The sequence below is a fragment of the Misgurnus anguillicaudatus genome, chromosome 21 (assembly GCF_027580225.2).
Source record: "Misgurnus anguillicaudatus chromosome 21, ASM2758022v2, whole genome shotgun sequence".
Lineage (NCBI taxonomy): Eukaryota > Metazoa > Chordata > Actinopteri > Cypriniformes > Cobitidae > Misgurnus > Misgurnus anguillicaudatus.
The window spans coordinates 5,925,626-5,941,237 of record NC_073357.2 but is presented as its reverse complement, the minus strand read 5'-3'; the positions used below and the strand labels follow the sequence as shown (position 1 = coordinate 5,941,237).

The 15,612-nt window shown below is 37.4% G+C and overlaps 2 protein-coding genes across 2 annotated transcripts; one reads left to right on the top strand and one right to left on the bottom strand.

Annotated features, from left to right (window-relative positions):
• Positions 1-6,294: 6,294 nt before the first annotated feature.
• tlnrd1 (talin rod domain containing 1) lies at positions 6,295-9,499 on the bottom strand. Its single transcript, XM_055179926.2, has one exon. The coding sequence runs from the start codon at positions 7,944-7,946 to the stop codon at positions 6,882-6,884; it is 1,065 nt and encodes a 354-aa protein (XP_055035901.1). The 5' UTR covers positions 7,947-9,499; the 3' UTR covers positions 6,295-6,881.
• Positions 9,500-10,913: 1,414 nt separating this feature from the next.
• mesd (mesoderm development LRP chaperone) lies at positions 10,914-14,307 on the top strand. Its single transcript, XM_055180027.2, has 3 exons — positions 10,914-11,134; positions 13,562-13,794; positions 13,884-14,307. Exons 1-3 carry the CDS (start codon positions 10,934-10,936, stop codon positions 14,104-14,106), a joined length of 657 nt encoding a protein of 218 aa, XP_055036002.1. The 5' UTR covers positions 10,914-10,933; the 3' UTR covers positions 14,107-14,307.
• The last annotated feature ends 1,305 nt before the right edge of the window (positions 14,308-15,612 follow it).

The following is a 15,612-nucleotide window of genomic DNA, read 5'->3' as shown; positions in this document are numbered from 1 at the left end:
ATGATAAAAGAGACGCTCACATTCCCTAAATACACGCAAGACACTCCCTTAACAGTAAACTCTGATTACGCATGAGATTGTGCGAGTATCCGGCAGAGGCGAGGTCTCCTTTCAAGTTCAAGGCAGCAGGCACTTATTTTGGCATGACACGTGATGCACACACGATCTCTCAAAGCGCAGAACACATATTTTGAAATGACGAACTTCGCATCGTGCGCTTCAAAAAAATAAGTCACCAGCCGACACTGCTGTACAAACACCTGTGGCGTCGGTCGACGCGCTCCCCTGAGTCTCATTGAAGTTGCATTTAAACATATATGCGAACGTGGGCGTTGCGAATGTGCCGTCACAAACTGCAAGTCTGGATAAAATCGGTTATTGTGTTCCTGATTCTCAACCTGTGGATGTTTTTCATCGCTAAAATGGAGTTTGGAAACTTATAGCAGAGCACAGATGACAACAGGTTTACTTGAGACAGTGCAAGCTAGCATGAAGGTAAAGCTAATCTTTTACATTATAGCGATGACGCCGATAGTGACGATTCTCTCAGACCAATCAGTGATCTACAGTGTTTATCACGTCACGTTTTGGTATCAGCTCGGGTCGCTTGGAACCCCAACCGAGGTGGTACTAAAAAAGTATTGGGTACTACATACTGCACCAAATGGAAAAGCCCCCAAAAGTAAGCGGACCCGACCAAAACGTGGGGTACTTTGCAATGGAACAGCACCATTAGTAGATACGCACTTTACTGCTAATTGGCTACAAGTGTGTTTTGGTAGTCGGCCCGACTGCCTTTTCCAAAAAGTGTTTTTCAGAAATCGTGCACTCCGCCTTTAAAGTGAAATTACTGAATCTAAACATAATAGCCTGATAAAAAAATGCTCATTCACTAGAAAACATGTCAGACGCAATTAGAGGGTTTTGCATCTGAACTCATTCATATATACTGCGTATAGATACGCTTACCTATTCTTTTTGAATCTAGGCTTGGCAATGTGAACTGTAAACAAGCTGCAATTCAGACTTAGTGAATGACTGAAAATGAAATGTGACCTGCACGTTTGCAAACATTAGCACAATGACCTACACACTAGTTTAGGTGTGTCCCTTATATTGTACAGCAGAGAGACATCTGATCCGATCGGTATCAGATCACACAAGACAGACATTTGGCCTCGGTTACAAAGAGATGTCACCTTTGATCTAGAGAACAATTGATGTCTTACACTGCTAAACTCCAACCTATTTGGTTGATTATATGAATTTTATTTGCTATAAAGATGATGTATATACTCTATTGCAAATAATTCCGCATCTTTGTCTTGTTTTTCACAAAACGTTTTCAGGCAATGTATCTGGATACATAAATGTGTGCGTGTGACTGTAGTAAAACAAAAGATGTGTTAGGACTAAGTGGAAAAGCAGAAAATTCACAACAGATTTGGATGTCTCTGTGATGTATATGACCATGTTTACCTTATTGTAATGTCTGCCAGCTGATGAGGTTTATTTATAAATGATGAGCTCAGTGTCATTCTACTCTACCCTAGTCTCAAATGAGTAACCTGCACACAGTAACAAGGTTTCAAAAGCAGGTTGTTAAAAGCACCAGAAGACACCAAGAGTGCTGTAAATTAAAGCAAAAGTCACCGTTTTATACCTGAGCTGGAGAGTATATTTGAACATACACCTACTTTAACTCTTTATATTAAACTTCCACACACATCCAACAGCATTCAAGCTACAGACATGAGCGACACCTCAATCTTGTTTGAGAGGTGTGCCATCCTTTTCATGATTTGACATCTTTTGGTGTGTTAACATGTTAACGATATGTTTTAGTATCCTTACCTTTAAGTTTAAGGTCAGGAGTGATCAGGGTTGCGTTTCCCAAAAGCAACTACGGTCGCAAGTTCTGTGGTTTTACCAATAGAGTTCAATGGTAACAAAGACCATAGTTAGCTAACGATACTTTTGGGAAACACACCCCAGTAATCTGCATTTTCTGGATCAGATTCGGGTTCGTTTTGATAAGGAAGTAAAGATTATATTATCTCCTGTTGCGAGTTGATCTTCCAAATATAGTGAGGAGCGTCACATTTCCGGCACACGCTTGAGGTCTTCAGGCCAATCGCAACATATTGGATAGCTGGCCAATCGGAGCACACAGCGCTTTTCAGAACTTTTTGTTGATTGTTTTTAAATTAAAGGCGGAGTCAATGTTTGAAAAACGCGTTGGAAAAGGAGACGGGCCGACTACCAAAACACACTTATAGCCAATCAAATCAATTCAAATGCCGGTTTGCGTATGTGTGGGGCGGGTCTATCAACAGAAGGTCCAGATTCTATTGGGGTAGGGGCGTGTTTGTTTAGGTGATTTCAAATATCAACATTGGCTTTCAAACATCATGGACTCCTCCTTTAAGAGGAGAAACAATAATGTACACTGCAAAAAAATGATTTTCAAGAGAAAAATTCTTAGTATTTTTGTCTTGTTTTCAGTAAAATTTTTTAAAACTTATTTTTTCTTGATGAGCAAAACAACCCAAGAAAATAAGTCTAGTGTTTAGACCAAAAATATCAAATTTAAGTGATTTTGTGCATAAAACAAGCAAAAAACATTTGCCAATGGGGTACAGGGCTCAACATAAAGGACTGCCCGGTGGCCCGGGGCCAGCATGAGAGACTTTCGGGCCAGTAAACAGTATTGTCACTTGCCCGATCGGGCCAGTGCTTCGCTTTCAGTCACTAAAACATATTTTCTGCCTGTGGCCGTTTTTCTGTGTTTTTGTATGTAATGCTACCATCAAGACATATTTTAAGTGCTACAAACGTTAACTTCTCAGCAATGTCATGAGGTTTCTCCTACCTTATTGGTTGTGGACACTGTTGGGTGTTGCATCAGCTCGTAGAGCAAAGAGACTTTAAGACAGCAGTGCCATCTAATTATGAGGCCAAACAAACATCTTGGAACAGACATTTTCTGGGGTAAAACACGATGGAAAAAATATGCAATGTTTTCAAGTTTGCCGTAAGTTTCCATGTAAAGCAGACAAGTCGGGAGCCTTTGTCGTTGAAACAAGGAACTATTATGAACAAAACCTCGAAGCTCATGAGAAAAGCCGCATGGTGTCTAAAAGGTTTGCCGATAATCTTTTATCTGGTCCACTGAACTTTATTGCAAATTGTCATAACAAATAATGAATAAAATGTATATGTATACAATTATATTTGACTTTTGAATTATTACTTAAAATATGTGACATTTGAATTTTTTTTTAGTGTTGATTTTTTGCTTACCCCATTGGCAGATTTTTTTGCTTGTTTTATGCACAAAATTACTTACATTTTATATTTTTGGTCTAAAAACTAGACTTATTTATCATCAAGAAAAAGCATCTTAATTCAAGAATTTTTTGTTATTTTTACTAAAAACAAGTCAAAAATACTAAGATTTTTTTTCTTGAAAATCATTTTTTGCAGTGTATGTGAAAAATAATGTTTTTTGAACAACAAAATTTATACCAAATACAAAAAATAATGTTGTTTTTAGCAACGTACTAGGGGCTCTTTAATATGAAGTGCTCCTATACAAGTCAGTGGTTAACAGCGCAAAAGATCATGGTTCAAACCCATATCTGAAAAATACTACCTTGCACTGCAAAAAAATTATTTTCAAGAAAAAAAATCGTAATATTTTTGTCTTGTTTCAGTAAAAATATTTAAAAAATCTTAAATTAATATGCTTTTTCTTGATGAGCAAAACAACCCAAGAAAATAAGTCTAGTTTTAGACCAAAAATATCAAATTTAAGTGATTTTGTGCATAAAACAAGCAAAAAAAATTGCCAATGGGGTAAGCAAATTTTTCTTGAATTTAGTGTTTAAGGAAAATGTTTAAGATTTTTTTGTTTACCCCATTAGCAAATTTTTTTGCTTGTTTATTGCACAAAATCACTTAGATTTTATATTTTTGGGCGGTTTGCTCATCAAGAAAAAGCATTTTAATTTAAACTTTTTTTTAGATATTTTTACTGAAAACAAGACAAAAATATTAAGAATTTTTTTCTTGAAAATCAGTTCTTGCAGTGTAAGAAAGCCTTTTTTTTTGCAGTGTAGAAGTCTGCAGAAATCATCTAGCTATAGTTAATTTATAGTTTTATCTGAAATATGCACTGTTTTGCCCATGGATTACTACACATACAATTCAAATACGTCAACCCCTAATCCCATGTCAATCAAATTCCATCCCAGATTCCTGAAGAGGACATACAACATATTTTATCTCGGAGTAATGTTTCTGCTTTTGAGTCGTTTACATGGATATGAATTTGAATCTGGATGAGTCGTGGAGAAGGACAGGGAAGAGCTTAAACTTCTTTCATTTTAGCAGGAAATGGGCGAAACCTGGGACAAAATTATTACTCCAACATTTTGTGCTGTGAAGGAAGTGTCTCCTGATAGCAGAGGCTTCCTGTTGTGCGCTAGAGGTTTTTGTTTTTATCATGAAAGGACTGAGGTGCCAGGATTCTGTAAAACAAAACTGCATTACACTGCTCAATCACTTAATGAGTAAATCTCACGATAACACGTCAAGGTCACATTTTGCAAAAAATCAAAGGAAAACAAAAATTTATCTATTTTCTATATCGTTAAGAATGTGATTTTTTTGCAATAATAGTTTTGCATTGTGAAATTATTTTCACTGAAACATATTTTCCCTTAATTTACCATGAAGAGCTCAACAAAATATTAATGATGTCATCTGGTGAGGCTCATTACTGTAATACAGTATTTTTTTTTTTACAGTAAAACCATTACATCAGAACTTACATCAGCATAAACGCAATACATTTCTGATATGATAATATTAATATAAGAAGAATGTGTCTTTGTATACGGTAATAAAATATATGGATACTTCACTGCAAAAAAATGACTTTCTTACTTAGTATTTTTGTCTTGTTTTCAGAAGAAATATTTAAAAAATTCTTAAATCAAGTTGTTTTTGTTGATGAACAAATGACCTAAGAAAATAACTCAAATTTTTAGACAAAACATTTCAAATTTAGGTGAAATTGTGCTTTAAAAAAAATCTGCCAATGGAAGAAGAATTATTTTCTTGAATTTATTTAATACAATAAAAATTCAGCACAAAATGTCTTATTCCATTGACATATTTTTTTTGCTTGTTTTAAGCACTAATTCACTTAAATTTGATATATTTTGTCCAAAAACTAGACTTATTTTCTTAGATATTTTAATTTTTAGATATTTCTACTGAAAACAAGACAAAAATACTAAGAAAGTCATTTTTTTTGCAGTGTTTGCATGTTTTCAAAATCTTATCACTCCTTAAGCTACAACTTCTAACAGTTTTCCAATGCAATTTTATGGCAATTCATATGCATTTTTCAGGCAGCTAATTCGTATAAATTCATGGGACCACTCTAATGCCTTTTTACCCGTGATGTTGGGGTTAGGGGCGGGGTCATACATTTTTGTACGATTCACTTCGTATAGCCAACTCGTAAAATACATACAAATTCACTTGAGATCAGGCTGAATTTTCTGATGACAATGAGGTTAATTATAGTCGGGAAATGTTTGTTACGTTTCGTGAAAATCACCTCATTTTAATAAACCATTAAACACTGAAGAGAGACTTCAAGATTTCCTCCAATATGTATGTGAAACAAAACTGATACAAAATATTGTTGTATTTGGCCAGGATCTGTTTAAAACGTGCATTATTAGACTAATCCACAGGTTTTAATCTTCGGGAAACGTGGGATAAACCTCTACACACAGATGCTGTTCTCTGTGTGGCCAACTAGAGAGATAAACATTGCAGACTTCAAACACGACGAGTCTGAAGATGAAGGTAGCAGGAAGCTTATCGGGGGCTATGATAACAAATGGAAAACATCAGGAAAGAGTCAAGGTAGCTTAAGTGAAAAAACATCTTCAAAGACACTAGGATTAAGTAGAACTACACCAAGTACACTAAACAATAATTTCTATTTTTCACAGATAAGTTATTTAAATCTAAACCGAACCAAGCGTCCAGATGATCTATTCAGTGAGTGCTAGGATGTGTCCCTCATGACACATTAATCAGGGGCTTACTCCAACACCACCCATCTACTGTAACAGCTTTGCTAAACATGCCTTTGCTCTCGACCGTGCACTTTAGGCCTATTTTATGAAACAAATGAATGCAAAACTATATTTGCATGTAATCCGTTAAATTCCAGACTTTGTGTAAGAACGGCTTTACAAATTATTTCAATACTTTCAAATCAAGTATTTAATCTTTTGACCGAGATGTCTCACAATAACATGTATGAGAAACAACATTTTAATAAATTGAAATAAATACTCCAGTACATGCATGATAAAACATGGGGTGGGGGCAAAGAAACAAAAACACAGCACATTAAAATATAATTGTAAGTCTTGTAAATAGTGTAAAACCTATGCCACACACTCACAGCAGCAAATTCACACATGGAATACAAACTCTTCTACACATCTCAATGATATCCATTCAGCTAAACACTGAGGTAAATTTTCAGTTTAATTTACGAAGACTTCTGTTTTAAACACTTCTGACCAAATTCGTAACCAACAGAGGAAACAGATTTTAAACGGTTGTCAGTTTTAGCAAACTTTTCCCCCATTGCGTGCTGTATGGACAACAACCTACAAACCTCTGATCTCAACTTGAGTATAGCTGACTGCCGTGAAATGTTAATTTGGTTAACAAACTGTACATTTAGTCAACTGGATCACACGGTTATAGGGTTAAACCTGATTAGATTCTTTGGTACTTCGAATAATGTGCCGAGGGGTCGGTGTTGTGTATCTAAATGAGTTTTAATTCACAGAATGAGAGTTAACTGGCGGTAGAGTTCTGGGTGAAGATCGTTCCCTTAGTGCCTGAGACAGGAGCGTGCATCCGTCCGAGACGGCACAAGCAGAGTTCCGCAGCCGCTCCCGGTAGACGGGCATCTGGGAGCTGTTCTCGGGATGCTGAGAGATATCCCTGAGGCCCTGGGTCAGAAGCACGCAGGCCGACACGACGCTCATGGCTCCACCCAGCACGGCCGTTTGCACCCCCTTGCCCTCGGGGGTGATGGTGGCCGCTTTGCCAAGGAACTGTGGCTCGGTGGCAAAACCCACCAAGGAGTACACCGACTGCACGAGGGGTCCACTGAAGAGGACGCAGCGGTTGCGGGTTAGCTCGCTGGGGCAGGCCTTGACCTCCCTCACACACGCCAAGAGAGCTGTGGCACTGGTGCTCATGCACTTGACACTGGCTTTGAACTGCTCCTTGGCAAACTTGTCCTTGGATTTATCACTGGCCATAGAGGAGACGTCCGTAAGTGTGGTGAGATTCTTTAGGATGTTCTGCGACACCTCCAGAAGGAGCTGCGGCGTCAGGTCAGCCAGAGACGTCTGGCGGAGGGCGCTGCAGTTCTGCTCCACTTCGTGCCGGCAACGGGTGACTTTGTAGCGGTCCACCAGGCCAGGAACGGCAGCTTGCGAACCCGGGGTCTCCACAGCTGCCAAATAGGCAGCGTGTGCCGAATACTCCGTCAGCGAGACCACAAGGTCCCCCATCTCCACCAGTCGGTCCCCAACCTCTACAAACTTCCCCATGTTAAGCTGGCTCTGAATGTCATGGACGATGATGGACAGCTCCTTCGTCCTGGCGATCACCGTGTCACGGCATTTCTCGAAAGTCTCTGCTACTGGCAGGCCGTCGGCGTGGACCACTGGCCTGGTCTCGCTGGACAGCAGAAGCAGATCTGCCACCAGCTGCATTTTGCTTTTGCATGCGTCACAGATGGATAAAAGTCTTTTCCTTTGTTGCAAGCTGCCACTAAGGGTGTTGGTAGGAACGTCGCTATCTGATTTTCCCGAGCCACTACTAGCCATAGTAGGGTGGTCACACTGATGTCCTAAATTTTCTTTTTTTCAAATAAAGATTACAACACACTTCTATGGTGCCAAAACATAACTTATGACATTTTCTTCGTTTAAAAAAACAAACAAAAAAAACCCAATCCACACCTTCTCTGGAAACTATGAATTGAAACTGGCCATAGCGTCTTCTGTAATGTCCTTCAGAAAATATGTACAATGTCCACCGTCAGCTCACACAGGCCACTTGATTCTGAGTAAACATTTGCAAAAAAAAAATATGAAACTTCACTCCATGAACTTGTTTTGAGAATAAGGGCCTGACTTTCTTGTGTAATGAAATAAAACAAAAATATATATGGATGATTCTTAGCAATTGTGGGCAAAAAGAGGCTCAGGAGAGCTATAATTAAATATCCTTTCAGTTCAAAAACTCTATATTGCCCAATGTTTAAATAATCTTTGCATACTGACAAAAATATCAAATTCACAACAACCTTTTAAAAGGTAGGCTACAATCTGATCAGGTTCACAGGTTGCTTCAATGTCAATGTCGATCCAACAATGCAAAAAACACTTGTAACGGCTACTGCAGTGCCATAGGTACGAGGATGCCCCCCAAAAAGTGCAGGTTGACTTCCAAAAGCTCCTAGTTTTGACGTGTTTAATCCGTTTCATCTACTTTTGTTTCTTAAATCGCGTCATTTGAATAAGTGTCCTGAATGATGATGATGTGTTTGGATGTATAACTGAACGCACGCGACCCTCCGATCGAAGCGCCGACCGTGCGTCCCGCCACCTCTGCATCATCATCCCACGATAAGTTACCTTTAAAGTCCACAAAACACTTCCAAACGACTTTCAACCGTTTCTTTTTCGCACACAATCCAAGTTCTTTGGGCAAACTTAGATCCGTATGCATATCTATCGTCCAAACGCCCACTTTTGCAGAAACGCAACGGTCGTCCAGTGACGGATAGTTTCTCTATTAATCGCCATTTTCCGCTCTTGAGCGAAGCCTCATACGTTTCCGAGACCGGTAACGAAGTCTAGTTGTCGAGACACGGTTGTAGTCTCCCGCTACATCTTGCGTATCAGGAAGCGGCGGGAGGGTGTGGCTGAATAGCTTGTTAGCTTCCCTTAAACCCCGACACTTTTAAACACTCCATAACCATTATTCCCGATCACAGAGCACGTGCAGGGGGCAAAATTCCAACTTTTACCTCATCAGCCGCGTAAGAGATGCGCGTGTTTTCCTGAGGTAACGTCCGTTGCGTGTAAAGTTGAGTTCATTCCTCACCAGTCATCGTTTCCCGAGGCCCCGTCGCTTGACTCCACTACCGGTCTGAGGCGAAAGTTACACCCAAAGAGCCAGATCCAGAGAAATTACGTGAAAAAATCCTTTAGCTTCCTCTCTTTGTTTCGTGTATTTCCTTGTTTTCGTTGTCCTGTCCAGTCTGTGCTTCTCTGAATAACCAACAGCGACTCTGGCGTGTGGATATTTACTACTTTCACAAGGTTTCGCATTCGAAGCGGCACAGAGCGAATAATTCTTTGTTTAGCGGAAACGCCGACGATGTTTATTTATGTTTTAATGTTACACTTTATTGTTTTTCTCGTTCGTTTAACTTTTGAGGTAACATTTTGGGGCTTATTTAAGAGGACTAATTTTCCAAATATACATGCATTATGGTTTTTAAATATTGGAACCAATAGCAAATATTTGTCAAATATGTATTTATTGGTTTTACACATGCCCGTGTGCACTGCGCTTGACTCGTTTAATTAGATCTTACTTATTTACTTATTTATAAAAACTTCTTCTTCTTCTTCTTCTTTGAGATTTTATGGCAGCCGGCATCCAAAAAAGTTGCATTGCTGCTATATAAAAACTTCGCCCTACCGCGCCGAGGAAGGGCTTAAATCTTTAAAACGGCGGATTTTTCCTGGGAAAGGAAATCGGATTCACCGTTGTAGAACGATGACGTAATGCAGTAAAGTACTTGTCATTGGACAAAACGAGAAGTTGAGAATGTGAAGGAGCCAATAGGAGCAATAAGGAAGAGTGGCTTCACTAAAAATCCTCCCTCTTTGAACCTGAAGAGAGGTAACACAAGAGAGTCAAACATGGGCATTCACAAAAAAATCTAAAATATCATACTAAAACACAATAAGCAATATAAACAATTAATTTATATTTAACAACTAAGCTGCTCTACTCTGTTGCCTAGTTTAAGTCGTGTTATTAATGTTAAGCCTTTTGGTTTGTCGAATTATTTATTAAAGATTAACAATAGCATAATAAAGGGTTAGAAACAGCATTTGTATGTAGTGCATAATACGTGAGCTGGGGGCTGAGGCCACACATACAAGCATGTCAGTTGTACAGCTGCAGGGCACTGTGCCATTGGGTGGGGTGTCCAGAAAGGAAACTGTTCGGATTCTGTTGAATGAGTCTCACACTTCATCTAAGTCCCATGCAAATGCGTTTGCAGTGCAGAGCTGCAAGAATATCAAACAACTGAGTGTGCAAAATTTGTATTTTGTTAGCTTTTAGTTACAGGAAATTAGCGTTTTTTATATAAATAAATAAATAAATAAATAAAGTAAGTACATAAAAGGTTATTAATTTATTGTAAAGTCAAAGTGATTAGAAATTTATTTGCAAAAAGTAAAAAAAATATGTGAAACTTGTTATATAATTGTATATCATATAAGAAGACTAAAGCCATAAGTAAGACACTTTATTTTTTTAAATACATGTTTTTGTTTTATTTTTCAATTTTATACAATTTTATTAAACTTGTTTTTATATATATATATTATATGAATACTCTGAATAGGCAAATTAAAGCACATTTATTATTATTTAGTTTATACCCTTAAATTGTAAAAACGAAAAAACATTTCAATTCATACACTTCAATTTTATTCATAGTGTTACGGTGAAAATAGTGCATTTGATTTCTTGACCTGAAGACACACGCCCCCTCTATACCGCTATGACGACACGAAGGATCCTATCCAATCAGCGAGCTCCAGGTTTAAAGATGGCGTCTCCCGTCAGCTGCAGAACCGTAGCAGTATTTCTTTTCCTTATTTTATTCATTTCGGTTCATTGTAACGACACCAAACCTAAAAAGAAGAAAGACATACGGGATTATAATGATGCGGATATGGCCAGACTGCTAGAGGAGTGGGAGGTAAGCTTAAATAAACCACAACTCACTCACCGTTACCTGCTGTAGGGAGTCTGGGGCAGGTTGTCACAAGCGCTATTCCATGTAACTTTGAAGGGTTTTAGTCACATGTGCGGTTAAACATGAGAGGACAAACCTATGTAATGTAGGGAGAAACCCGAATAATTTAAATTACTACAAAATTGTGCGGTCGGGACGTATTTTAGTTGCTAATGTTGTATTTGATCACATTTGACATGCGGATTGCTATTTTACATTTTGTTGACACATGTATGGGCTCTTGTAAATTCACATATACGTGCTCTTTAAAATTGTACATTATTCACATTATTATTATTTTTTTTATGTATTATTTTTAGTCTCTCTCTCTCTCTCTCTCTCTCTCTCTCTCTCTCTCTCTCTCTCTCTCTCTCTCTCACTCTCGCTGTCATTTATTTATGTGGTGGAATGTGATTGGTTTAGACAAAGTCATTTAAACAAAGTTTAACAGATTTTATAGGGACAAAGGTTGCATTTTAAAAGTTTTGCACTGAACAGACATATATAGCTCACAGAAAGTATAATTTGCATTAATGCCATTTTACAAAAATACAGGGAATATTTGCACATATATTTGAAGCCATTTGTTAGTTTTTGTATATTTTGATTCAGGACCCATAAAGATTTCCAAACAGTCTTGAAGAATTTATTTATTTGTTTAGGTGCTGCCTCACGATTAGTCGCGACTAATCGTTTGCAGATTAAAAGTTTTTGTTTACATAATATATGTGGGTGTACTGTGTATAATAATTATGTATAAATACACACATACACACGCATGTATATAATTAAGAAACATTTGCATGTGTATATACACTTTATATTTATATATAATCGATATCCATATTATATAAATATTTATTATATAAATATATTTTTTTCTTAAAATTATACATGTATGTGTGTGTATTTATATAAACATAATTATTATACGCAGTACACACAAAAAGTTTTATTCTGCAAATGATTAGTCGTGACTAATCGTGGGGTAGCACTATGTTCGTACATGGGTCAGTGACGCTTTGGCGAGATGAGAAATAAAAAAAATGTTTTAAAAGCAGGCATCAGGTTTATTTCAATGCACATAGTGTATTTATGTTAATTTTATGCAATAAAATATACATTTGCATTATTTTTAAGACTGAATGGACCTGAAAATGTCAAATGGTGTAACCAGCAATTGCGCCAAAGAATTAGAAGTATTAAATATTTTATCCACCTTAATGGCATGTAAGCGTAATCATAAAAAAATCATTTTAAAATATAATTTTATTAGTTATTTCTAAATATAAATTTTAATGCGTTTTGTAATATTTGTCCTCATATAGACCGTTTCAGCAGTAACAACATAAACAAGCGGCTGTCGCGGTCCGCACGTAACTTCCGGTAAACTCCGCTAAGAATAAATAACAACAAAGTCCTTTAAACGTAGCTTATTATATAACAAGCAAAAAAAACAACAACACATAGATTACCTAGGAAACCAAAACATTTGTTACTTTCGACGAGGCATTTGTTCTAGAGATCAGTTTAGCAAATAGTCAGACCATTAAAAAAACGAAACTGGAAGTAAGGTTCGGATCCAGACGTGTATCACGTGGGTCCGATGAAACCGTCTATATGCTGAAAACATCTCTGTTTTCTAAATAATCTTTGACAAATGATGTAAAAATTAGGGCTGGGAAAAGATTAGTTGCGATTAATCACATACAAAATAAAAGTTATTTTTTGCATAATATATGTGTGTGTGCTGTGTGAAATTATTGTGTATATTTAACCACACACACATACGTATATTCATGTCAGATTTTTTTTATTTATATATCAAGTTTTTTAATTTATATATAATAAAAGATAAATATATATACACACGTAAATGTTTCTTAAATACATACATGAATGTGTGTGTATTTATATGTACATAATAATTACACACAGCACACACTCATATATTATGCCAAAAATCACTTTTATTTTGTATGCGATTAATCTTTCCCAGCCCTAAAAATATATGTAAGGAAAATTCATATTACACTAAACTAGATGATTATATTTTATTCCACATTTTTTTATGAATATATTTATATTTTAATTTAAATAAATACTAGTTTAACCAATTGACACAGATCGGTTACACCACATTGAAATATTTTTGCAATTATCCCCCAACTATTCTTTCAAAATGATATAAAAACAGATATTTTAGACTTGATAAAAGAGAATGTATGCAAGTAATCTGCAAATTTATTTTGAAATTTTAACCCTTTTACAATTAAGTGAGCCATATGGACACAAAATAGTTAACATCACGTGACACGTCATTGACCCACATGTATGTATTTATGTATGTATTTGAATGTATTTTGAACCTAACCGTTTTGTTCACTGCAGAAAGATGATGACATTGAGGAAGGCGACTTGCCTGAGCACAAGAGATCTCCTCCGCCCATCGACTTTTCGAAAATCAATCCATCCAAACCAGAGGAGCTCCTGAAGATGTCCAAGAAAGGAAAGACACTGATGGTGTTTGCCTCCGTGTCAGGAAACCCAACAGAGAAAGAGACGGAGGAGATCACCAGCCTGTGGCAGGGCAGCCTCTTCAATGCCAACTTTGATATTCAGAGGTACTGCCTATCTAGAACGCATCATTTAATAACAAGGCATATGATTGTTAAATAAAGTATTTATGTTAAACAAAAGTTTTTCTTTTCAGATTTGTGGTGGGATCTAACCGCGTCATTTTCATGCTGCGCGACGGGAGCTACGCCTGGGAGATTAAAGACTTTCTGGTCGCCCAGGACCGCTGCGAGGACGTCACCGTGGAGGGACAGGTGTTCCCTGGAAAAGCTGCCAAGGGGAAAGAGCAAAACGAGACCAAGAAGAAAGGAGACAAGAAAGCAGCCAACCGAGCAAATAAAAACAAACAGGAACTTTGATATGCCAGCTTCAAAATCATATGCCATAAAAGAACTTGAAATCGAAGGCGTTTTGCTAACAAGTGGTTATTGCTGTACTTCATAAAACGTCAGATCATTAATCTTTGGGAATATTTAGAATATTCGATTTTTTGTTTGGTCTCATTTTTTCACAGGTACGTCGTGATATGATTCGACGAATAAAATACTTTTTGTACACTATATGCATTGCATCATTTACAATCTATTTCAAAGCTGTCTGTTAACGTCCATCTTCACATGCGAAATTCTGTTCACATTGACAGAATTTAGGGCATAATGTCAGAATATAATTTCATTTCAAACCTTTAAAGGGCACCTTCATGCCTATTTTTACAAAATGTAAGTCTTAGGTGTGCTCAGAATGTATCTGTAAAGTTTCAGACAGTATAGCTGCCTGTCTATTACAGATTTGCGCAAAACTTTAGCACTATTTTCTAAATGTCAACAATAGACTTGCAAATTAACGGCATTTCCATTAACCGATGATATGTGACTGAAAGGTAGTTTATCTCTTGCGATAAGTCATTCCAAACATCACGTTGACTGATGTTGGCAGGTTTACTATGTCACATCCACCGCACTAGGCTTTATTGTTAACCGAAGGGGACATAAAAGTATTATCCAAACATTCATTCTAAGGAAATCCCCTTACGGCGCATTCACACGGGGCGTCAGCGTTAACGCTTACCATTCACTTTAAATGGGTGACGTCATGCGTTGCCGAACTGAATTGTGGATCCGTCGGCACCGCGTCAGTGCCGTTGCTCACGGCAAAAGTTGAACATTTCTCAACTTTTCAAGCGCCAACGCATGCGTCAGCCAATCAGATCGGCTTATGCAAATTACCTAGACAGAGCCAGCCAATTACGTTTATGGAAGAACGGAGCATGTGTAGCAGCCACTGTGATTGGCTGTTGGCCACGCTTCAGACAAGCCTTCCGTTAAGCGTTAACACTTATGCCCCATGTGAATGCGCCGTTATACTTAGAAGCAGCAATGTATAGGTGTTTCTTGGATGTAATAGTACATTATTTTAAATCAAAAGGGATGTAGGAGTGTTATTCAAACTTTTTTAGCAAGGAAAGCCTTTTTTACTTAGGAGCAGACACATATTGAGGTGTTTCTGAGAGGTTTTAGTACATACTGCGTCATCTTCAAATAATAATTATGTAAACCTACTTGTGTCAGGTGACCTGAAAATGCAAATAAACTGTTTCTATTGCAGTTTTGTGAAATACACCTCTTCTGAATTGCCTGAAAAATCTACGGAGCCCCTAAGAGGACATTTAGTTTCGCATGCGCATGCGAAAGTTTCACGTGCGCACGCCAAACGAAACTTAAAAAAAAAAAATTTGGCACATGAAGGTTTCGCGTGAGCACGCGAAAGTTTCACGTGAACACGCGAAAGTTTCACGTGAGCACGCGAAAGTTTCACGTGAGCACATAAAACTAAACTTAAGATATTTTTTACTCCAATGTCACCTT

Excerpts from the sequence above, each read along its gene's own strand:
- tlnrd1 (XM_055179926.2), bottom strand. The coding sequence starts at position 7,946 with ATGGCTAGTAGTGGCTCGGGAAAATCAGATAGCGACGTTCCTACCAAC.
- mesd (XM_055180027.2), top strand. The coding sequence starts at position 10,934 with ATGACGACACGAAGGATCCTATCCAATCAGCGAGCTCCAGGTTTAAAG. Across the intron at positions 11,135-13,561 it reads GACTGCTAGAGGAGTGGGAG|AAAGATGATGACATTGAGGA; the intron begins GTAAGCTTAAAT and ends TGTTCACTGCAG. Across the intron at positions 13,795-13,883 it reads GCCAACTTTGATATTCAGAG|ATTTGTGGTGGGATCTAACC; the intron begins GTACTGCCTATC and ends TTTTCTTTTCAG.